The sequence below is a fragment of the Mobula hypostoma genome, chromosome 10 (assembly GCF_963921235.1).
Source record: "Mobula hypostoma chromosome 10, sMobHyp1.1, whole genome shotgun sequence".
Classification (NCBI taxonomy): Eukaryota; Metazoa; Chordata; class Chondrichthyes; order Myliobatiformes; family Myliobatidae; genus Mobula; species Mobula hypostoma.
The window spans coordinates 79,024,211-79,049,817 of record NC_086106.1 but is presented as its reverse complement, the minus strand read 5'-3'; the positions used below and the strand labels follow the sequence as shown (position 1 = coordinate 79,049,817).

The window sequence follows — 25,607 nt, the reverse complement described above, 5'->3', positions numbered from 1 at the left end:
ATTTACTGTCATGGGAAGGCTCTTTCATTCAAACACTGAACTGAACAGCAGGTATTTGCACACCTGTGTAATTCAACACTGGGAAGGGAAATAGAACAGCTCAGGATGGTTCCAATTATGAGATTTGCAAAAAAAACTCAACAATATCATGCCACTGAAGTGAATATAATGACTATAATAATGTCACAAATAACTTTGGCAGTAGAACCAAACTTTAGTGAAAGTAACTCTTCAAGGGGATTCTGCACATTTATTTTATAGGTACTTTGAAAAGATGTCTGCATTCTTTGTATAACCGATTCATATGGAGATCAGGAAATGGTAGAACCATACCAAATTAGATTACATGCATTTCTGTCAGTGGGTGCTGTAAGCAAATAGATTATCTCTGAAGGTACTTTGCAAATCCCCAAATATTGCTGGTTGAAAGTCTCTTGCAACTTTTAGAAAGTGACACCACAGAAACTTAAATTTGAAACTATGCTGAATATTCTCAGTGCTTGTATACTAAAATAATTCTTAAATTTTTATTGGTAGGAAATGTAGTTTGAGAATTTTAAAACCATCTCATAATAAATTTAAAGGTTGCCTGCAAAATAGCATTCTCACCAATCCAGATTTATTATTTCAAGTAATAATCAGTATTAACTAAAATTCAAAAATCTGTTCAAGTTCATATATTCACTCTTACTGATGAAATAATTTAAATATTGTATGTATCATGTTTTCCCTTTTAAATTAAGTTGCAGTGAACGAGAAAGAATGCAATGGACTCCACCAAACACGAGATACTTGTAAATGGAAGGACAGGGAAAAACATCCCAAGAACTTGCAACGGAATATGAATCCATAGGTCAAATAATCTGTTAATTCTTAGGTTCAAAACAAATCAGGAGCAAAACATTAAAATTGTTTCTGAAAAGGTACTAGTCAATTAAAAGTTTTGGAAAGAGCAACTGACAAATTGAACAGTGGAGAGCAATTAGTTCACACACTACAATTGACTTTGAAATAGATTTTATTAAATACTATTTTTTTTAAAAAAACACACAGGAAAGGGCAGAGAATTGATGCCAAATCAAGTTGAGGACTGTGCAAGTATAGTCCAGTTAGATATACAATTTATTTTTTTTTAATCTCTTCCGCTGTAGGAGTATGAAGAGGAGGAAAATAGGAAGTCTCATCAGCTCATCCCAAACCAGCACAACTGTGAATATAGAGAATTCAATGATGCAACAGACCACCCATAATGCAGGTTTTACAAAAAACATACTATTTTTAAAAAAGGTATACAGCACATTAAATGACATTTTACAAACAAAAACTTTAGGGGGGTGCAAACAGAAGAAAGTAACTGGCATTTGTTTCAGCACTCTCACTATGAATATTACTCAACTGATTATCTTTGTATCTATAAAGTCATATCACAAATATGAAAGTTTTCATCACAGACACATACAATATGCTTAACTTCCCTTTCACCGGGGATAAAGAAAACAGGTCAGAAAGAAAGACGGCATATTTTGCATGCAGAATTTAAAGACAAATATCTTGAAATTACATAATCACCAGAGCACTTTTCAAAATGTTGCTGATCCTGCATGAAGTATCACTAAGACGGGACCAGATAAACTATTTTTAAAATACAGTGAGAGCACTGAAGCAGCGTCTGGAATGAACAGGGCCTGTTGCATTTAGAAATGACACAAATTACGTGGCAAGATGTTTAACGTCACAAAAAATGTGACAACTGCAGCAAGTTACTCAAAAACAGACACGATATAAAGAATTATATCAGGAAATATCAAGTTATTGTACACCCATTTGATATCTAGTCCATTATAAGGATGCCCTTCAGCGAACCAAAAGGCTATGTTTAGGACCATCCACTCTCTCCAGCTTTTCAAAGTGCTTCCGGGCATTACGAATATTGATAAGTGTAGCTGCAGAAGCTGAAAGAAAACAATTGTCAAAATTTAAAGAAACACTGCAAGTTAAATTGCATAAACAAATAAACATGCAATACATGAAATGAAAAGTAGAAGTGACAGCAGGACAAAGCTATATCCTAGATGGCCCGAAGAGCAACAAGCTTCCAACCTCAGATTTGCTATCAAAGGTTCCCAATGGAAAGAGACAGGGATATATTATACAATATCACTTTTAGATTAGATTAGATTAGATTCAACTTTATTGTCATTGTGCCGACTACAGATAAAAAGCCAATGAAATGCAGTTAGCATCTAACCAGAAATGCAAAGAATAGTGTTATTTACAAGTAAGTGCTACATCACACAAATATAAAAGTACTGAGACAGTACAATATGGGTGCAATACTGCTTAGTGCTGTGATGTGAGGTTCAGCAAGGTCACAGCCTCAGGGAAGGAGCTCTTCCTGTGCCTGCTGGTGCGGGAGCGGAGGCTCCTGTAGTGCCTACCGGATGGGAGGACAGTTAAAAGTCCATGGTTAGGGTGAGATGCATCCTTGATAATGCTTTTCACCCTGCCCAGGCAGCGTTTATGGTAGATGTTCTCAATGGTGGGCAATTGGGTGCCGATAATCCGCTAGGCAGTTTTCACCACACGCTGGAGTGCTTTGCGGTCCGATACGGAACAATTGCCATATCACACTGAGATGCAGTTGGTGAGTATGCTCTCAATGGTACAGCGGTAAAAGTCCGTCAGTATCCTGGGACAGAGGTGAGCTTTCTTGATGCTCCGCAGGAAATGAAGGCGCAGTTGCGCCTTTTTGATCAGGATAGAGGAGTTCAGGGACCAGCTGAGATCCTTGGAAATGTGGACACCAAGGAATCTGAAGCTTGATACACACTCCACTACAGCTCCGTTGATGTAGATGGGGATGTGAGTGTGGCTCCTAGCATGCCTGAAGTCCACAATGATCTCCTTGGTCTTCTGGGTGTTAAGGGCCAGGTTGCTGTCGGCACACCACACGGCCAGGTGCTGGACCTCGTCCCTGTAGGCCGTCTCGTCATCCCCTCTGATCAGGCCAACCACCGTGGTGTCGGCTGCGAACTTGATTATGGAGTTAGAACCACGTACAGGAATGCAGTCATACGTGAAAAGGGAGTACAGAAGAGGGCTCAGCACACAGCCTTGAGGCACACCAGTGCTCAGGGTGAGAGTGGAGGAGGAGAGGTTGTGTAATTTAACTGACTGGGGTCTGTTAGTCAGAAAGTCCAAGGTCCAATTGCAGAGGGATGAGCTTACCCACCATTTCCAGAATAGCATCGTTTCAGTAGGGCTATATCTAATGGAATAGGTTCATGAAAGATACATTCAAAAGGTTTATTGTCCCATTAATAATTGTCACACAAATAATTTATGGATAATTACAACAATCACAGGTCGACCTTCACTAATCCTGCGCCACTGGGAACTGAGGAGTGCCGGATTAGTGAAAATGCCGAATTACAGAAGGATCACATTAAGCATAATCGTGCCGGATTATCAAAGGAACCAGATTACAGGTAGTCGGACGAGTGAAGGTCGACCTGTATTTAATTTTAGGCCATTCTCATGAGAACAATTTCTTAAAGGAAACAATGCACACTGTGTCTACGTTAACTTGGATTGTTACAAAAACACTAAATTCCTTGTGGCACTATCACTTAATTTTGATAGGTTAGGTTAATGGAAGAAAAAGGCAGGATAGTTATGGAGACGAGACAACAGATACTGAAATCTGGAGCAAAACCAAAAGCTGATGGAGGAATCTCAGGTCAGGCAGGTCTCTCCACAGATGCTGCCTCACTCGCTGAGTTCCTCCATCAAATTGTTTTATGGTTGGATAATGGTGATACAATGAAGAACCAGATAAAATATCAATAGTTCTAATGTTAAAAGCATGAAGGAATCAAATTAAACAAATTACCATTTGAAAAGTGTTGGATGTGTTCTCCAAATGTTAACAAGTTTTAAATAAATGAGTTATAATGAGAGAAAATATACAAAGCAAAAGTGTATTTTATAACTCTTAGGAGATCGCATTATGACATTTTTGTATGTTCTTTTAAAAAAATACACATCCATCTACAGAAGTTCAGGACAATAAATTCTCCTGTTCTTGTTACTATTTAGTCAAATCTCCCTGCTTGGTAGTCATCTAATTCAACCTCAAATCTTCTGACACTATTACTAAAATTCACAATCTGCCTCAAATATGTACTTTAGATACAAAAGTGTGTTTCCATCATCTCAGTAATTAATAAAAATCTTATTGTAGGCAAATAAATGGCAAGCAAGCCTGGGTAACTGTAAAAAATATACCTATTAAGTTACTGAAAAGTATACCTATTAACTGACTGCATCACCATCTCATATGGGGTGGAGGGAGGTACTGCCCAGGATCAAAATAAGCTGCACAGTGTTGTAAAATTAGTCAGCTCCATCATGGGCACTAGCCTCTGTCGTATCCAGGACATCTTCAAAAGGCGATGCCTCAAAAAGGTGGCATCCATCATTAAAGATCCCCACCACCCAGGACATGCCCTGTTCTCACTACTACCATCAGGAGGTACAGAAGCCTGAAGGCACACATTTAACAATTCAGGAACAGTTACTTCCCCCTCTGCCATCAGATTTCTGAATAGACATTAAACCCATCAGCCCACACTATTTTATTTCTATTTTTGCACTATGTATTGAATACATATATTTACTTAAATGTTTTTTCTCTATTATGTATTGCACTGTACTGCTGCCACAACACATTTAATGATATATGCTGGTGAAATTAAACCTGACTCTGATTAAGTTTTCCTTGCCTTACAGTGATCTCTCATTTTGGAGTTAGTGTGTAGTAATCTGTCGTGCAGGTTACATAAAATTCTGTAATGTGTAATTTACCATAACTAAAGAATATCATGACTGACAGTATAAAGGAATAAACTGGGAAAGCAAGAGGAGTTCCGGGTTACTTACGTATAGACGGATCTGACATGATTACCATCACATAGGTGTTGGATGTAAAGACATCAATGAATGCTGCAAAATTGGAGTTTCTAACTTCCATACTTTGGAAAGATGCTGCCAGTTTACTACAAAGTGAGCAGAATGATAAACACTTAATGGTGAAAACCAAGACCAGTGAATCCCATAATCACTATAAAGTGTACTGTGCTTCTGTGGTCAGCAAATCCTGAACAAAGTCTAAGCAAGGCAAAGACTGTACCAGGAGTTCCCAACCTCAGGTCCACAAACCCCTCTGTTAACGGTAAGAGACCATGGCATAAAAAAAAAGGTTGATTAGCCCCTGTTCTAGACGGTCGGTCTGAAACACAATCTATATCAGGTTTGTTTGGTATCTATTAAATCAGAACAGATTACAAACAGTACTTAAAAGTAGGGAGTTGGGGTAGGGAAACCCAAAAATCACTCAACTAGGTAAAGACATATAAAAAAAAAACAACTGATGAAATTAGAAATGCTTCTCAGATATGGCATTCCGAGGAAGCTTTCTTCAGCTTCTCGGCCACACTATACCTCAAAGAATGTTCTAGACTAAAGCAAACTGTACTTGATTTATTTCTTGTTCTCATTTTGGTGAACACGAGTAGAAATCTTGTTCTTCAAAAGTTTACCTGCAGCTTAGCTTAAATTGTTTAATGATATTACTGATTTTTTCAAATCTGTGTGCATCCCTTTGTTCTTTACATTGATAGTGGGAGATCACCTGAAAAAGAGAGGAAGTTTTTGTAAGCAGTCACTGTAAAAGGACAGAAGATCAAGATTAAAATGTTCCACTGAAAGAGAACACTGTACCAGTTATACCAAAAGCGCACAGCTTGCAATAATGGAGAAAAGTATAAACAATGTAACAGCAGATCTGAGAAAGAACTGCCATAAATCAGAGATTGCATTTAAATATTTGGTGCATAATAAAACATCATATTTCCCACTCTTGTCATATAATACCTAAATAGTGTATGGAGGAAAAAGAAGATTTTCTAAATAAGCAAAAAAGATTTTTAAGCACAGAGGACTGAGGACAAGATCCACTCTCAGAAGGTATGGAGATAGCTTAACCCAATTTAAATTCTTGCATTAGGCCTCATTAGGTCTCAGAGGTTGTACATGCAGCTTTGTCAGAAGCAACAAAATGTAAGGATTCCTTAACAAAATAAAAATTTGTATAGTTAAATCACCCTAATTCTCAAAATTTAAGTGCAGTCATTACATTTATGTAGGTCAAACTAAACAGACTGAAACTTCTGAACCCAAATAAAATGCAGTTGAATTCAATATTCATTCAAGATACAGAAAACCCTTACTAATTTTAGACTGCACCAACCTCCACGACCCTCTTACAAAGACTCACATTCTCAAGAAATGCCAATCTTAATGAACAATACCAGGACATAGTAGGAATATTTTATATAGCAAACACTATTTAATCTAATACATCATACAGCGATAGATCTTCCAAATAAACAGATCCCCTTAGACATTAAAAATATTTTAAATGATCAACACTAAATCAGGACCTCTGTACAGATTGGGCAGCTAGTCAGAAAAAAAAATTGTTGCATTGGCTTAAAACTTAACCTTTTAAAAAAAAAGAAATTCATATTGAATTAGACAAGGGAAGCGCAAGATGGCTTACAGCAGGGGTCCCCAATCTTTTTTGCACCGCGGACGGGTTCAATATTGACAATATTCTTGCAGACTGGCCAACCCCGGGGGGGGGGGAGGGGGGTGTCTAAGTTCAACAGTGCGTGACAGGGAATGAGGAAAGGTGCAGCTGACTCATATTGTTTCATATTGCCAAATCATATCGTTTCCTCGTGGCCCAGTAACACATGCTTTGCGGCCCAGTTGTTGGGGACCACTGGCTTCCAGGGACTGGACTGTACTCAGGGATTCATCTTCAAATGAACATCACTTCCCTACTTTTTTCCTCTTTCTACACTACTTACTTAACTATTTAATACAAACGTTTGTATATATATTTCCGTAATTTAGTTTTTTCCTCCATTATGTATTGCATTGAACTGCTGCCACAAAGACAACAAATTTCTCAACATATACCAGTGATATTAAACCTGATTCTGAATTGACACGTTTTATAGTGACAAGAAGGAAAGCTCAATTTAACAATCTCACAAAAACAGTACATTTACTACAATGCACAAGAAAGTGAGCAGCTGCATTACTGGGTCAAATATCCAAAGGCCTGGACGATGGCAGAGAGAGTTGAAATCCAACTCCAGCTACTTTTTTCAGTCAAATACTCCACAGGTACTCCTCCTTTAGGCACATACATTAATAACCATGGAGGCAGGACGTATGGAAGCAACCATCTCATGAGGATCCTCACAAATTAACACCAGGAGGCAAGAAAGAATCTAGAGCACTTACTAGGAATGTAGCCCTTTCAAACAATAGCACCTCATCAGCTTCAATAATCTGAGCAAAGTTCCTCAAGTTGGTTTCCAGTTGTTGTACATTAGGGATCAGCTGGTACACAATGCTTGACCATGCCTAGGAGAAGTGCATCTCAAAAGCATTAGAAAATACCAAAAATGACATTTTGTGCATTGAGAAAAACATATTTTTTCATGTGATTAAAACTTATCTACCTTCCTGGTAGAAAAGGTGTCAAATTTCAAACATAATTTTTGCAATGCTATGCAGTTACAAGTGTTAACCCAGCTCCTGGTTGTTCCAGAAGATGGCACAATTGGCAGGGTACCTGTCACATCAAACTAAATCCCTACAAGATAACCATACAGAAGCATTTCCACAGAGTGGCAATGAGGCCAAAGATCATTTCTCCTTGACAGGAGCTCAGGCTAAATATGGCATTACTACCAGCACTTTGGCCAACTTCAGGAGTTACAAAAAGTATTCAGGCAATCAAAATTTTCAGATGTTAGAATTTCCTTTCCTCTCAAATGCAAGATTATTTTATTTCTTCAAAAGAAGCAGGCATCTCTCAAGATTTCTATTACACTTTGTTGTCCGAACACAAGGGTTCCATCCAATATATTTCAGAGTTCAGCTGCACAATGTTTCACGGTATCAGAGTGGTGAACTATACTGTGCTCAATGCAAGGATAATTGAATGGTTTCAACTAGTTTAGTCTTTTAATCTTTTCCCAAAGCACACTGATTTCACACGAAAGAAAGGCTAGTACTTATGTACCATTGTTCTTCTCATTTCATGTGATTATTCAGTTTCGTTGCATCTATCCTATCTATCTCTACATACAAAATGAATGGGAAGCAAAGGGGGAAAAAAACTATCTGAATTAAATTGAATTTTAAGAAACTATCAGGTCACCTCTAATCTTTTCTTTAAGGTTTTTGAAAAGTCTTCTTACATAAAAAAATTGATTTGAATTGGTCCAACTTCAAGAAATTTATAGGGGTAATGCAATAAAGTATCATGTACAAATGAAAGATGAAATTCTGTAAAAGATCGCACATAAAACTTCTTTAAAATCTGTTACATCAGAACAGCTATCATCACTTCAAACTATCTTACTTTATACAAAGTCTCATCCCAGATGGAGGTCCGAAAGCATGTGCATTCTAGAGGACGTGATAAGCGCCTTAGGTCATCTTCACGCTCCTTAAAAATCTATAAATCATATCCAAAGAGATTAGACTCCAGAAAATAAATTCAGCCTTTATACAGAAGTTAGCAATTATTCCTTTTATATTTGTGTTAGGCTGTAAACTGAAGTGCTCTGTTCTCAATTTCAGTTCTGTGTCAAATGAGTACTTTGTACTCATCTAGAAACTGGCATAAACAATACCACAGGTCAGTGTTTAAATAGGTTTACCAATTATAAATGAAAATTTTAAACTGGTATGGAGTTAATTCATTAGAAATTTTATCATTATGGGCTGTTACTTTTGTTCGCAAAGCTGAGGGTATCACAAAGATTTCAGAAATCAAAATCCATTTCATGTAACTCCCAATTCAAGTACAGCATAGTATATCAGTTTTTTCAGCTTTCTAACAGTTAAACTTGGAACACAATTTCAGATCAGCCACAATATAACATCGAATTATATGTGAGAGTAGAGGCCAAATTCTATTTTTATTGATTTACTGAACATTGAGCAATGAGACCTTACCCACTAAAAACTCTGTGCACATAGCTATAAAAGAAAATTAAAACCCAAGAACCAAAGATGCTAACTTTTGGGTTACCCTGTTCTGCAATTATTCCATTTCCAAAATGATTGCTTTACTTCAGCAAAATGTTAAATTAGCCAGCTAACTCACCAAGTCACGCTGATCCTCCTGCACAAGATCCATCTTGTGGACAAGACAAAAAATTTTGGCATCAGGAGAGTTTTGAAGAATTGCTTCCAGGCACGATTGGTAGTAATGCATATCTTTCTCCAATTCCCGACTTTCAACATCAAAGACATAAATGAGAACTTCCACATTACGGAATATGTTGTCCCGCTGACTTGTAAAGTAGTTTTCCATGAACGTATCTTGGCTGAGATTTAAACATTGAGATTCAAACAAAATCATAACAATCCAAGATATAATAATTCCCATGTCTACCTTTCCTAGTTGAAATGCTCTTTAAATATTCCAATCTACAACTTGTATTATTATCTGCACCATCCACCTCCAAATAATATTGCTATCACTTTTATGCCAAATCTTATCATGATTTTGTAATAGTGGAATGGTACAAAGAAGGGAGAAAGACCTTACATCACAAGACTAGAGAGAAATATACAGGGGCTCCCCAGGGTGCAAGGGACTTTAGTTAGTAGAAATCCAACTTCACACAAATTCACTCGTACATTTTTAAAGCATTTTTAAAATGTTATATGAATAAAAAGTTTTGTGTGTTCATTAACGACTGCACATATTCCATAAATTTATGGATAGTGTCAGGGTGAACATTTGAAGAGAAATTATAGCAAGTTTACATAGTGATGCAATACAGGTAACAATAGAAAATTAATGTTTCTGTCTTGCAGAAAAGTTGATTGACGGACTATCCTGAAGAATGGAACCCAGGGATTTCCTGTAAATTGGCCAGAATGCACTATTTCAATACTATTATATGATTCCATTATAACATAATGGGAGAGATCAAATGGTCTGTATTTACTGTGAAAGTGGTTATGGAAGCCAAGAATTAATAGATATGGATAATGGTGCCTAGGAACATACCCACATTTCAAAAGAGATGTGGCAACCTTTAAGTATATTAAGGTGCATAAGTCCCCAGGGCTTGACAAACACTCGTGCCAAAGTAGAGAAGCAATTGCAGGGGCCTTGGTAGAGACACAGTGAATTTTGGTTAACTGAACAGCCATTTATTTGGCATAACTCTTAAAGAACAAAAACTAAATCAAGGAAACAGCTGGGATTCCCTTTGTTTATTTGAGACTACGCTGCTTAATTGGGACAGGAGAATGTTGCCAAACAGTTTCTAACTAGTGTCAGTCATTAGATACTACACTGTGCTTAGAAACAAAAAACCTACAGCACAATACAAGCCCTTCAGCCCACAAAGTTGTGCTGAACATGTCTTCACCTTAGAAATTACCTAGGGTTACCCATAGCCCTCTATTTTTCTGAGAACCATGTACCTATCCAAGAGTCTCTTAAAAGACCCTATCGTATTCGCCTCCACCACCGTCGCCAGCAGCCCATTCCATGCACTCACCTCTCTCTGTGTAAAAAAAAACTTACCCCTGACGTCTCCTCTGTATCTACTTTCAAGCACCTTAAAACTGTTTTCTTGTGCTAGCTATTTCAGTACTGGGAAAAAAGCCTCTGACTATCCACACAATCAATGCCTCTCATCATCTTATACACCTCTGTCAGGTCACCTCTCATCCTCCGTTGCTCCAAGGAAAAAAGGCCGAGTTCACTCAACCTACTCTCATAAGACATGCTCCTCAATCCAGGCAACATCCTTGTAAATCTCCTCTGCACCCTTTCTACGGTTTCCACATCCTTCCTATAGTGAGGTGACCAGAACTGAGTACAGTACTCCAAGTGGGGGCTGACCAGGGTCCTACACAGCTGCAACATTACCCCTCGGCTCCTAAACTCAATCCCATAATTGATGAAGGCCAATGCATCGTATGCTTTCTTAACCAGAGTCAACCCGCGCAGTAGCTTTGAGTGTCCTATGGACTCGGGACCCCAAGATCCCTCTGATCCTCCAGAGCCATCAGTTTTGTAAATACCGTCAGTTGCATGTGTGTTCAAAAAGCAGTGAGTTTTATCACAGTCAGTTTGCAAGAAATAAGCAGTAAGACAATTCAGGACTGTTTTGCTCACTGCTGTTTCAAGGATTCAGGCTTAGGATGCCAGAAATGGTCGGGAGTGAAAATGAAACAATTTCACTACTTTAACAAGTTAGGAATTACAAAGAATTCAAAGGCATCGATAACCTTTTTGAAGGTTACAATGACAATGCAGATTGGGAAGATGCAATCATCTAAAGCATTGTATAAAGGCAGTCTATTATTTGCGTTTAGGTGTCTACACGATTTTGTTCATTTACAGTCAATCATAAGAACATGTCAGATTAATTCCTCTGTCGATAACTATTAGGAACTAATACAGTTTTATAGTACAATAGAGGTATTGGTAATCTTTTAATTCGTTCTGCATTTCATTTACATACACAAATTGTTACCCAGTTAAATGATAGTTTGACTTTTTTTTTACTATTTCCATGAAACTTCTGCTAACTGGGGTAGCCGCTTAATTAGGCCAAAATGTACTGGGGTAGCCGCTTAATTAGGCCAAAATGTACTGATCCCAATATGTCCCAATTAACCAGAATCCACCGCATTTGTATCTTGCTTAGCCACAGATGAGGAACTGAAGTCTGGAGGATGTCTAATGCTGTGCTTTTATTTAAGAAGGGCTGCAAGAGACAAGTCAGTGACCAGTTCAGTTCAGTTTTCGTTTATTGTCATTTAGAAATGCATGCATTAAAAAAAATGATACAACGTTCCTCCAGATTTATATCACAAGAAAAACACAGGACAAACTAAGACTAAAACTGACAAAACCACATAATTATAACATTTAGTTACAACAGTGCAAAGCAATACCATAATTTGATAAAGAGCAGACCATGGGCACGGTAAAAAAAAAAGTCTCAAAGTCCCGATAGACTCATCATCTCACGCAGGCGGCAGAAAGGAGGAACTCTCCCCGCCATGAACCTCCAAGCGCCGCCAACTCGCCGAAGCAGAACCATTGGAAGCACCCGACCGCAGCGGACTCTGAGTCTGTCCGAAAACTTCGAGCCTCCAACCAGCCCCTCCGAGCACTACCCTCTGCCGAGCGCTTCGACCCTGCTCCGGCCGCCGAGCAACAAGCAAAGCCAAGGACTCGGGGCATTCTCCTCCAGAGATTCTGGACCACACAGTAGCAGCGAAGCAGGCATTTCAGAAGTTTAACCAGATGTTCTTCCGTGTTCTCACGTCCGTCTCCATCAAATCAGTATTGTGCACGGCACCCTACTTGACAAATAATAGACATCACCACTGGAGTGGCCGCTGCGAGCTGCGTCGCGCCGCCATCTTCTGCGGAAGTTTTCATCTGGATCAGTATTGCATCCACTATCATTTGTCATCTACAGTAATGAATTAGACGACAACATTGTTGACATGGTAAATAAATTTGTGGATGACACCAACATTGGTGCAGTGGACAGCGAAGATGGCTATCTCAACTTCCAAGTGAATATAAGTAAACTTGAGAAGTGGGCCGGAGAAGGGCAAATGGAATATAACTTAGTGTGAGATGGTGTACTTTGGCAAGTTAAACCAGAGCTATATTTACACAATAAGTTGTAAGGCTCTAGAAAACTTACTGCATAATAAAGGGACCAAAGGGTATAGGTACGTAGTTTCCTGAAAGTGGAAACACAGATAAAGTGAAGGCAGCATTTGGCACACTTGCCTTCATTGGTTAGAGCAATGAATACAGGAGTTGGATGTCATGTTACACCCGTAGATGTTGGTGAAACTGCACTTGGAATATTGTGTGCAGGGTGAAGGATGACATTAAGCTGGACAGGGCACAGAAAACATTCATGAGGGTACTGAAGGGCTTGTGTTACAAGAAGAAATGGAATTAGGCTGCAAATTTATTCCCTGGAGTGAAGGCAGGTGACCTTAGCGGTTTATAAAAGCCTAAGGGCCATAGATAGGATGACTGATTAGTTTAATCCCAGGACAGGGGAGTCTGATACTATGGGGCATAGGTTTGTGAGGAGAAATAGATTTAAAACATATCCGAGGAGGAACTTTTTCCACTTAGAGGGTGGTGGATACATGGAATGAACTACCAGCAGAAGTGGTAGAAATGGCTACAATTACAATGTTTAAAAGTACATGAATAGGAGATGTTCAAGGGATATGGGCCAAATATGGGGAAGTTTGACTAGATGAAGCAGACAACTTGATTAGTATGAACGAGTTGGGTTGATGGACACCATTACTGCCCTATATGACTACCACAAGTAACAACGGACAATAATTATAGATCATAACATTAGGGTCACATTAGAGTTTAAAAATCATTCCTAAATAAAATGTTTATTAAGTGAGCAATGAACAAAATATTTATGTACTATTAGAACAAGGACAAAATGACACTGAAAAGATAAATCAGATCCCATACAGTGCCTTGAAAAAGCATTGTGCCCCCACAATTATTTCCACATTTTACTGTCTCATTTTCTGAATTTAAGATATATTGAAGCAAAATTGAGCTAATCTACAAAACATCATGTCAAATCAAAAGAAAAATTCCAAAACCTGTCAATTTACTAAAAATTAAAAACTAAAATTGAGGCTAAAAAGTATTCAACCCCTTTGTAATTATAATGCTAACCTTACCAATTCACACAATTTGTTGATGTAGAAACCTGGAGGATCATCTGTTTTCAATGAATTCATAATACAGAGGGAACAGTATGGTAGATTTTCAACAGACCAAACCAAAATGAAGACTCGGGCATTCAAGACAAGTCAGGAAAATGATAATAGAGAAGTAGAAATCTGGGGAAGGGTACGAGACCATTTCAAAGGCACTGAACATACCTTGGAGTTCAGTACAGTCCATCATGGAGTAATGCCAGATCTAACATATAAAGAGGCTTTGAGGAAAGAGAAGCAGAAAAAAGGCTGTAAATGTAGTAAGGTAGAAGGGCTAAAGTGCCTGTACTTCAATGCAAGAAGTATCAGGATCAAAGGTGATGAACTGAGAGCTTGGATACATACATGGAATTATGATGCAGTGGCCATTACAGATACTTGGCTGGCACCAGGGCAGGAATGGATTCTCAATATTCCTGGATTTCAGTGCTTTAAAAGGGGCGGTGGGCGGGGGGGGGGGGGAGGAGCGATGGCATTACTGGTCAGGGATACTATTACAGCTACAGAAAGGGTGGGTAATGTAGCAGGATCCTCTTTTGAGTCAGTCTGGGTGGAAGTCAGGAAGAGGAAAGGGAGCAGTTACTCTATTGAGGATATTCTATAGGCCCCCTGGTAGCAGCAGGGATACCGAGGAGCAGATTGGGAGGTAGATTTTGGAAAGGTGCAAAAATAACAGGGTTGTTATCATGGGTGACTTTACCTTCCCTAATATTGACTGGCACCTGATTAGTTCCAATGGTTTAGACGGGGCAGAGTTTGTGAAGTGTGTCCAGGACGGATTCCTGTCACAGTATGTTGACAGGCCAACAATGGGGAATGCCATACGAGATCTAGTATTAGGTAACGAACCGGGTCAGGTCACAGATCTCTCAGTGGCTGAGCATCTGGGGGACAGTGACCACCGTTCCCTAGCCTTTAACATTATCATGGAAAAGGACAGAATCAGAGAGGACAGGAAAATTTTTAATTGGGGAAGGGCAGATTATGAGGCTAGAACTTGCGGGTGTGAAGTGGGATGATGTTTTTGCAGGGAAATGTACTATGAACAATGTTTAGGTATCTCTTGCAGGATGTTAGGGATAAATTTGTCCCGGTGAGGAAGCTAAAGAATGGTAGGGTGAAGGAACCATGGGTTACAAGTGAGGTGGAAAATCTAGTCAAGTGGAAGAAGGCAGCATACATGAGGTTTAGGAAGCAGGGATCAGATGGGTCTATTGAGGAATATAGGGTAGCAAGAAAGGAGCTTAAGAAGGGGCTGAGAGCAAGAAGGGGGCATGAGAAGGCCTTGGCGAGTAGGGAAAAGGAAAACCCCAAGGCATTCTTCAATTATGTGAAGAACAAAAGGATGACAGGAGTGAAGGTAGGACCGATTAGAGATAAAGGTGGGAAGATGTGCCTGGAGGCTGTGGAAGTGAGTGAGGTCCTCAATGAATATTTCTCTTCGGTATTCACCAATGAGAGGGAACTTGATGACGGTGAGGACGATATGAGTGAGGTTGATGTTCTGGAGCATGTTGATATTAAGGGAGAGGAGATGTTGGAGTTGTTAAAATACATTAGGACGGATAAGTCTCCAGGACCTGATGGAATATTCCCCAGGCTGCTCCATGAGGCGAGGGAAGAGATTGCTGAGCCTCTGGCTAGGATCTTTATGTCCTCATTGTCCACGGGAATGGTACTGGAGGATTGGAGGGAAGCGAATGTTGTCCCCTTGTTCAAAAAAGGTAGGAGCGATAGTCCGGGTAATTACAGACCAGTGAGCCTTACGTCTGTGGTGGGAAAGCTGTTGGAAGGGATTCTTAGATATAGGATATATGGGCATTTAGAGAATCATGGTCTGATCATGGCTTTGTGAAGAGCAGATTGTGTCTAACAAGCCTGATAAGAGTTCTTTGAGGAGGTGACCAGGCATATAGATGAGGGTAGTGCAGAGGATGTGATCTACATGGATTTTAGTAAGGCATTTGACAAGGTTCCACACAGTAGGCTTATTCAGAAAGTCAGAAGGCATGGAATCCAGGGAAGTTTAGCTAGGTGGATTCAGAATTGGCTTGCCCGCAGAAAGCAGAGGGTGGTGGTGGAGGGTGCACATTCAGATTGGAGGGTTGTGACTAGTGGTGTCCCACAAGGATCGGTTCTGGGACCTCTACTTTTCATGATTTTTATTAACAACCTGGATGTGGGAGTAGAAGGTTGGGTTGGCAAGTTTGCAGACGACACAAAGGTTGGTGGTGTTGTAGATAGTGCAGAGGATTGTCAAAGATTGCAGAGAGACATTGATAGGATGCAGAAATGGGCTGAGAAGTGGCAGATGGAATTCAACCCAGAGAAGTGTGAGGTGGTACACTTTCGAAGGACAAACTCCAAGGCAGAGTACGAAGTAAATGGCAGGATACTTGGTAGTGTGGAAGAGCAGAGGGATCTCAGCATACATGTCCACAGATCTCTGAAAGTTGCCTCACAGGTAGATGGGGTAGTTAAGAAAGCTTATGGGGTGTTAGCCTTCATAAGTCGAGGGATAGAGTTTAAGAGTCGCAAGGTAATGATACAGCTCTATAAAACTCTGGTTCGGCTGCACTTGGAATACTGTGTCCAGTTCTGGTCACCTCACTATAGGAAGGATATGGAAGCATTCAAAAGGGTACAGAGGAGATTTACCAGGATGCTGCTTGGTTTAGAGAGTATGGATTATGATCAGAGATTAAGGGAGCTAGGGCTTTACTCTTTGGAGAGGAGGATGAGAGGAGACATGATAGAGGTATACAAGATATTAAGAGGAATAGATAGAGTGGACAGCCAGCGCCTCTTCCCCAGGGCACCACTGCTCAGTACAAGAGGACATGGCTTTAAAGTAAGGGGTGGGAAGTTCAAGGGGGATATTAGAGGAAGTTTTTTTAAAACTCAGAGAGTGGTTGGTGTGTGGAATGCACTGCCTGAGTCAGCGGTGGAGGCAGATACATGAGTGAAATTTATGAGACTACTAGACAGGTATATGGAGGAATTTAAAGTGGGGGGGTTATATGGGAGGCAGGGTTTAAGGGTCGGCACAACATTGTGGGCTGAAGGGCCTGTAATGTGCTGTACTATTCTATGTTACAGTCCATCATGAAAATGTGGAAAAAAATGAAACCAAAGCCACTGTCTAGGTCAGGTTGCCTCTCTAAACTTAGTCACTGGAGAAGCATGGCACTTGTAAGAGGACACTGTAACACCAACAGTCACACTCAGTGAGCTGCAGAAGTCAGTGGCTGCAACTGGAGATGAAGTTCATGGCTCCACAATCTCAAGGCCTTAAACGAAAAGGGTATTTATGGAAGAGTGGCAAGAAAGGAATTCCTAGCTTTAAAAATAAACATATCCTTGCCTGTAAAGACTTCACAAAATATCTCTTAGAAGATACTGCAATGATTTGATAGGTCTTGTGGTCAGGTGAGACTAAACTGGAACTGACTGGCCTCAACACTAAGCAGTACGTATGACACAAATCTAATTCCGTGCATCAGCCAGGTAACACCATCCCTACTGTAAAGTATGGTTGAGGTAGTATCACGCTATGGCAGGGGTTCTCAACCATTTTTATGCCACGGACCCCTACCATTAGCTGAGGAGTCTCTGCACCCTAGGTTGGAAGCCTTTGCTATGGAGATGCTTTTCAGCAGCAGGGACTGGAAATCAGAATTGATGGGAAGATAAATGCTGCTAAATACAGAGAGATCCTAGTTTAAAAACCTGCTAGCCTCTGCCAGAAAGCTTAAACTGGGAAGGAAGTTTGTCTTTCAACAGGACAACAACCCAATGCACGCTGCAAGAGCAACCATGGAGTGGCTTCAAATGAAGAAAATTGATGTCCTTGAATGCCCCAGGCAGAGTCCTGACCTTAACCCAATCCAACATTTTTGGCAAGACCTCAAGATTGCTGTCCATTGCCACTCCCCAACTAACCTGGCACAGGTTGAGCAATTTTTCAAGAATGGGCACATCACTTCATCACATTGTGCAAAACTAAAAGAGACATTAAAAAAGACTACTGGCTACAATGGCTGCGAGAGGCAGTTCAACTAAGCAGGGGGGGTGAATACTTTTGACATTTCAGTTTTTGAATATTTTGTTTTTCATGCTTTACAATTTCTTTTGTTTTTTTTTGGGGTGTTCTACTGTGCCAAAGGGAGCATGTAATTCACAGAAAGAAATTCTCAATTAAACTGATCAAAATTCCTGGTTGGAGCACTCATTTCTGTGAACAAAGGGCTAGGGACTAAATACTTTGACAAGACACTGTATTTATCTGGATTGCAACAGAAAGATTGTTAAGAATTTCTTTAGGAAAGCAGAAACATTTTCAGACTTAATTCCTTAGAATAAATATTAGGCAAGTTGCATCCTTCTGAGGGGTATCCACTACATTCATATATTGTAAAATTTGTACTTTCTTTGCTTAGATTGGTTATCTGCAGGAAGAAACTTACTTTGTCAGCAGGAAAGGCTTTGCTAAATGAGTAGTGCAGCAGATTCCTATTCCAATAGGTACTTTTTTTTTCATTATTTTAACCTAGGGTCTAAAGTAGTTCCACATATTTTCTATTAAACTACAGAAAAAAAAATGTAGTTGTTCTAGAAGTGGGATGGCAGTTGTGAACAAAGAATGGTGGATTAAATTTCATCAGCAATTGCATAATGACACCTACCCACCACAGTCCCATAGATTCAGGACCAGGTTTCCCAGGAACCGGACATGTGAATGCTCCACGTCAACTGTGGAGAGAATAAAAATAAATGTACTTTAGAATCTACAAAGAGATACCAATGTTACATTACCCAAAAAACTCTTGATATAGTGCTTTACGGCTTAACTTTACACTGGGAAAAAGTATTCTGTATTTCCAATGTCATTAGCACATTTTCCCATTAGCATTGTAATATATGCAGAAAACAAATAAAGGCAAATAACAATCTAAGTACTATGGGGTATTAATTTTATTTTCTCTGGAAATTATATCTGTATACTGAAATGTATTACAACAGCATTTGATCATGAAGGTTGATCGTAATCATGCATCGTACTTACTTGTAGCCGCAAGGCGTCTTGTGTCCCTGGCTATGTAGTTTGCAAAAATAATGGATCTCATGCTGGTCTTACCAGACCCACTCTTTCCCATCAACAGCACCTAGTGAAAGAACAGCAGCTTTAAACAGGAGAACCAACGAATGGAGTCCAATTTGTTTTGAGATGCCCATCATCTTTGAACAAGGTCAGCAGGAGCACAACCCATCCTTGGTGTAAGGTCACCAAGACTGAGTCAGTTGCAGTACCTACTGCCCAAAATATATCCATTAGTACAGTTTGTTGCTGTGCAGAGACTGACATTTTTCTTTACAGCAAAAAGATTCAAACATTTACTGACGATTCAATAGAAGCTTATGAATGAAATGATGGCAAATCAGGACAATCAGCCAGTGAGGTTGAGCAAACTAGTTTTTGAAGAGCTTTAATGCTATCAATGTGTGTACAGCACGTGTCACTTACCACGTGATCCAAAGAGTCTGGCCTGGGATTTCTCAGGAGAGATTGAATACCACTGGTAGTGAGGCAGAATCAAATAATCTTCACTAAATAATGCATTCTCTGTCCATTGCTGTCAGATGGTAAGCAAGCAAATAAGGAGTTGGGTATTCCAGCTCATTATGTTGTGTGGTACAACCATTGTGTTGAATCCAACAATGCAAGAATAGCTATCTGAATTCTGAGTACCCATGTGACATCTGTGGTTCTTCAGCAGCAAGAGAATGCTATAGCACACAACCTGCAACATTAAGAGTAGGCATATCCCTCAATCTCCCATTACCATCAAACCATAGATAAAATCTGGTTCGAGGAACAGAGGACTGTGGCAGATGCAATCTTAGGCAGATGTAAAATGGTTGTGGCAATACAATAAAGTTGTTCATGCATGGATGTGACAGAATTGTGGAGCTTGAATCTATCCAATTCATTTTGGGAACATTTAGTTTTGCCCCTGCCATTCTGCTCTTTAATATTATGGGGGTACACAACTAAACAATTAACTGAAGTGACATATTCACAATGCCACAGACCAGTACTTTATCCAGAAGAGAAATCTGAAATACAAGCAAACAATTCCAAGTGGATGATCCATCTGCACTTGCTCCCAAAATTCTCAGTCACAAATAGAAATTACTGGGCAGATAACTTAATTCATTCTGACATTAAAAAGTGTTGATTGACAGTTATTAACAAAAAATCTAAACCTATCATTGAAGACAGTTGCAGTGTCATGCAAACAGGAATCACTAACAGAGGGAGAACAGCAAAGACAGATTTTTCAGTTTGATTAAAGAACTCAACAGACTACCCTCTGAAACTCACAAAACTTAATACGGATGCAAACCTTGATACGACTACAGTCATGGACTAAAATAGTCTGGGTGATGTGTAGCTGCTGAATGGTGCAAAAAGAAAGGAGATTCGGGGGGGGGAATTAAAGAAATGCAATCATAATGTGGTAAAAAGATGGATAGGGGGTTTAAGAGAGGGTGCCAGTGAAAACAAGCTGCCTTGATGGCAAATCGCAAATGAGGAGGAAGTTTCTGGAAGTGCCCTATTTGGGATAACCCTGCAGAGGGCATGTTGACTTCCAGACAAGAGCCACAAGGGGAGGTTAACCCCCGCAGGAAGGGAGAAGATGAAAAAAGGGGTTTAGTTACCCATTGCCGTCATTCCGTTGTCCGGTATACCCCACCTTAACCTCCTTTCCCCTCTAAATACCCTACTGCCGCTATTACCTTTTTCTTCATGGCTGTGCTTGGCATCCCCCGCCTACTGGAGTTGCAGATTTATCCCAAGCTTTGCCCGTACTGTCTCCACCTCTGGATCGCAGACGTGCAGCTTCTGGAACACAACAGGCCACAGTCACGCGCTTTCGCTTGCGTCATTTACATGGTGACCACTTTACGGCGTCCCTGCTCCCTCCGCCCAAGGAGTTTTTGCGACGTTGTCGCAAACAATTCGCGGCGCTTCGGCGGCGCTCGAGTCTCCGCCCTAGTTTCAGAGACGTTGATGGAAGTTCAAATGTGTGAAAGAAATTGTTTTAACCGGACAAATCTCCAAGTAGAGGTTAACAACAAAGAGTTAACAAACGCGCTGGTAGTTAGAAAATTAATCTCAGGGTTGTACATGGTGACATAAATGATAAGTTTGATGATAAATTTACTTTGAACTTTAAAGAAGTTCATTTCAAGTTAAATTTTAAAATATATGCGTACTTACAATTAGGTTTATATTGTGGTGAGTTATTTATCCTGGGGTAAGAGTCGATACTTACCAGCCTGCCGCGGCACATCCTCGGCCTGTGGTGGCCTTTGACACAAATAACACATTTCACGGTTTGATTTGACATTTTGATGTATAAGTATCAAATAAAGATCATCTTCAGTCCTTGATTAATTATAGTGTCTAAAATACATTGGGACAGGTTCTTGGATAGGAAAAGTTTAGAGGCATATGGTTCTCATGGCACCTTGATCAGCATGACGGAGTTGGGCTGAAGGGCATGTTGCCCTGATGTGTGACTATGACTCTAAATGCCCGTCAATCTCCCCCTCCACAATTCTCTGTGGTAGAAAGTTACAAAGAGCCAAGATCTTCTGAACAAAGAAATTGCTTCTTGTCTCATCTTAAAGATGGTTCATTAACTGCATAGGTTTTCTCCAGGGGTCCAGTTTCTTCCCACATCCTGTATACCCATGGGTCATTAGGTTAATTTTCTATTGTAAATTGCCACTTCTTTGTGGGTGGGTTGTAGAACCTGAGGAGAATTGATGAGAATGTGGGGAGGATAAAGATGGGATTAATGTAATACTGCTAAAGTGTATTAATATCCCCATCACCCTGCACAAATGACCCTGATGAAGTTGGACCATATTTACATTGTTAACCCCATAGCTCTGTCATACTGATTCCAGGTTAGGAGGTATCACCTCAAACATGAGAAAATCTGCAGATGCTGGAAATCCAAAGCAACACACACAAAATGCTGGAGGAACTCAGCAGGTCAGGCAGCATGTAAGGAAAAAAGTGCAGTCAACGTTTTGGGCCGAGGCTCTTCATCAGAATGTATTATATCGATATTCCCCTTGCTTCTGGTATATGTCCTGGATTGGGAGTGGGGGAGGGGGAAGAGAGACCCTGACGATTCTCCGTTTGGTCTCCCAAATGTAGAAACTGCACCAACAGATGGAAATACAACATCCCAAGAAGTGAAAGTAAATTATAAACAGGAGAAATTCTGCAGATGCTGGAAATCCAAAGCAACACACACATCCCAGAGGAACTCAGCAGGTCAAGTAGCATCTATGGAAATGAATAAACAGTCGACATTTTGGGCTGAGACGCTCCTTCAGGACTGGAAAGAAAGGGGGAAGATGCCAGAGTTAAATGGTGGGAGAGGAGAGAGGAAGGAAGGAGATAGCTAAGGTGATAGGCGAAGCCAGGTGAGTAGGAAAGACAAAGGGCTGGAGCAGAAGAAATCTGATAGGTGAGGAGAGTGGACCATAGGAGAAAGGGAAGGAGGAGAGGACCTGGGAGAATTGATAGACAGGTGAGAAGAGATAAGAGGCCAGAGTGGCGAAAAGAAAAAGAGGCATGAGGGAGGGAATTTTTTACCGGAATTTTGAGAAATCGATATTCATGCCATCAGGTTGGAGGCTACCCAGATGGAATGTAAGGTGTTGCTCCTCCACCCTGAGGGTGGCCTCATCTTGACACAAGAAGACATGGACTGACATGTCAGAACGGGAATAGGTATAAAATGTTTCACACCGGGAAGTTTCGGATGGAGCAGAGGTGGTCCCGCAATTTACTACAGGCTTCACTAAAGTAGGGGAATGCCAGGCACAATAGACGGCCCAGCAGATTTACAGATGAACTGTTGCCTCACCTGGAAGGACTGTTTGCTGCCCAGTCGCAAAGAAGAGAAAATCCGCGGATGCTGGAAACCCAAGCAACACACACAAAATGCTAGAGGAACCCAGCAGGCCAGGCAGTATCTATGGAAAAGATTACATTCGACATTTCGTGCCGAGACCCTTCATCAGGACTGGGAAAAAAAAGATTGTGATGTTTTTCCAGTCCTGATGAAGGTGCTTGGCCGGAAACGTTGACCGTACTCTTTTCCAGAGGACTGTTTGAGGCCCTGGATGGTGGTGAGGGAAAGGTGGATGGGCTGGAGGAGCACTTTAGATGCTCGCAGGAACAAATACAGTGGGGAGGGTCGAATGGACAAGGGAGCGATCCTTGTGGAAAGGGAAGGAGATAAAGGTATGTTTGGTGGTAGGACCACTTAGGGATGGTGGAAGTTGCGGAGGCCGATGTGTTAGATGCGGAGCCTCATAGGGGTGGTAAGTAAGGACAAGATGAACTGTGTTGAGGTGGCGGGACGGTGGGGTGATTGTGGGTATTCGGAAAATGGATGAGCACAGCATCAATGGTGGATGATGGGAACCCCATTTCTTTGAAGAAGGAGGACATCTCTGATATAGTGGAGCGGAAACAGATCCGATCCTGGGAACAGATGCGGCAGAGACAAAGGAACTGAGAGAAGGGGAAAGTCCTGCTAAAGGGTCTCGACCAGAAACAACTGCTGTACTTTTTTCCATAGATACTGCCTGGCCTGCTGAGTTCCCAGCATTTTGTGTGTGTTGCTTGGGTTTCTGGGTCCTTACCATCCCCTCCAGACCTGCAGATTTTCTCTTGTTTGTGAGAAAAGGGAATAGCATTTTTACAGGAGACAGGGTGTTATGAGGTATAGTGGAGATAACCGTGGGAACCGACAGACTTATAAGGATGTTGGTCGACAGTTTGTCTCCAGAAAGATCGAAAAAGGGGGAGAAAGGTATCAGAGATGGGCCAAGTGAATTTAAGGGCAGAGTGGAAGTTAGAGGCAAAGTTGATGACACGGGTAATGAAGCAGTTCCAATGCAGTGGTCAATGTAGCGGAGGAAGAGTTGGCGAACATTACCGGGGAAGGCTTGGAATGTGTAACTGTTCTACATAGCCAACGAGAAGGCAGACATAGTCAGGGCCCGTGCGAATGCCCATGGCGACTCTCCGAGTCCGGAGAAAGTGGGAGGAGCCGAAAGAATGTAAAATGCTGCTTTGCAGGAATTCCACTTTATGGAACATGAGAGAAGGATTATTTTTATCAAAAACAGAAAATGCTGGAAAAACTCAGCAGATCAGGCGTCTGTGGAAACGTCAATCTTTTAGGTCGAAGACTATCGGAAAGATTTTGCCATATTTCCAGCATCTACAGTTTTTGACTTTCATTTTATAGTAGGATTGCTTTTTTTGGTTCGCGAATTTTCCGATGTGCAAAATCGGGGAATATATATTTTAATTCAGGTGATTAAATGGTGGTCTGCTGGAATATGAACTCCGCTCCGAAAAGAAAACGCCACCTAGACAGGCCAGAAGAGATGGTGTTTGATTGACTGATTTTGTGATGAGGTGGGCAGGAGCAAGGACGTTCTCTGACGGCGGTGCTGGCTGTAGATAATCGTGGGGGATGGTTGTTCGTCTTGTTTATGTTAGTTGTTGCAGATAATCTGGTGCTGGGGAGAAGTTGCTAACGGTAAGGGAGTGCAATAAATATGATTGTTTTAAGATCGTTAAAAAATGTTTGATTTATAATGCAAAATGTCGGGCAGCTTAGTGAGTAGGGCCGGGCTGCAGACTCTGTCCCCAGCTCCCAATATACGTTGCCGCCGCATTGTGGTTGTATTTCTCTCCATTGGAGAACAGTCGTCGTTCTGGGCAAGACGCACATGAGCGAGTTTGAGGAGTGGAGTTTGTATATTTTTCTTCAAGTATCGATCGCAGCTCAGCTTTAAATGTTTTGAGAAGGCAACAAATAATTTGGCACAAGGCAAAGTTGATCTCCGAATAGACTTTGTAGCTGTCGTCGAACAGAAGGCCGCTATTAAAAATATAATTTTACTCGTATTAACTCCCTTTTGTGGACATTTTTATGAACAGAACCCTACTTTAAAAAAATTAACCTACTATGTACTTTAAACACGAGAGATATCTACTTGTTGCCGTGCGTAATTTTGTTTAATTCTAGTTAAATAAATGCGGGCAATCTCTTCCGTGTAGAGAAACATCCAATGAAATGTGCCAATCAAAACAAAAATCAGATGTTTGTGCATTGTAACAGCTTCAATAAACACTAGGTGGTTCGGGCTCGGATGTGGGAAGTTTGTTTTTGTTTGATCTTATTAAATAACTAGTACAGTATTGTACATTAGCAGCAAGTAATTCGTTTTGTCAGTATTTTTTTGTTATCTGTATTTTCAATGGACAGCTTTTACTGAATTTGCTGCTGAGTTGAAGAAACTTGTTCAGTTTTTTTTTGCTTAACTGCCGTTCTTATTCGATTTTGTGTTAAATGCTGAATAATATCTTCATCAATTAGCATTCTGCATGTGGGGAAATGTGGCAAATTAAAGTATCCTGCTGAACAAGACAAACATTTATCACCATTAAGGGTCTGGTGGGTGAGGATTTGCAGCAGTGATGCCTAAGAATTATAAAACCTTCTATTTTTAAAATAATTATCATCCAAGTTTGTTATTTTAGTCTGGTTGGATTTAAAGTTCGGAGTAATTCAATTGCAAAC

General features: G+C 40.5%; 1 protein-coding gene across 1 annotated transcript; it reads right to left on the bottom strand.

The window, feature by feature from the left end:
* Positions 1-1,000: 1,000 nt before the first annotated feature.
* Positions 1,001-20,870, bottom strand: rraga (Ras-related GTP binding A). Its single transcript, XM_063060680.1, has 9 exons — positions 20,716-20,870; positions 18,980-19,079; positions 18,600-18,666; positions 9,257-9,479; positions 8,507-8,602; positions 7,378-7,500; positions 5,601-5,692; positions 4,942-5,057; positions 1,001-1,952 (listed from the first exon to the last, which is right to left on the bottom strand). The coding sequence occupies exons 1-9, from the start codon at positions 20,740-20,742 to the stop codon at positions 1,855-1,857; spliced, it is 942 nt and encodes a 313-aa protein (XP_062916750.1). The 5' UTR covers positions 20,743-20,870; the 3' UTR covers positions 1,001-1,854.
* Positions 20,871-25,607: the final 4,737 nt, after the last annotated feature.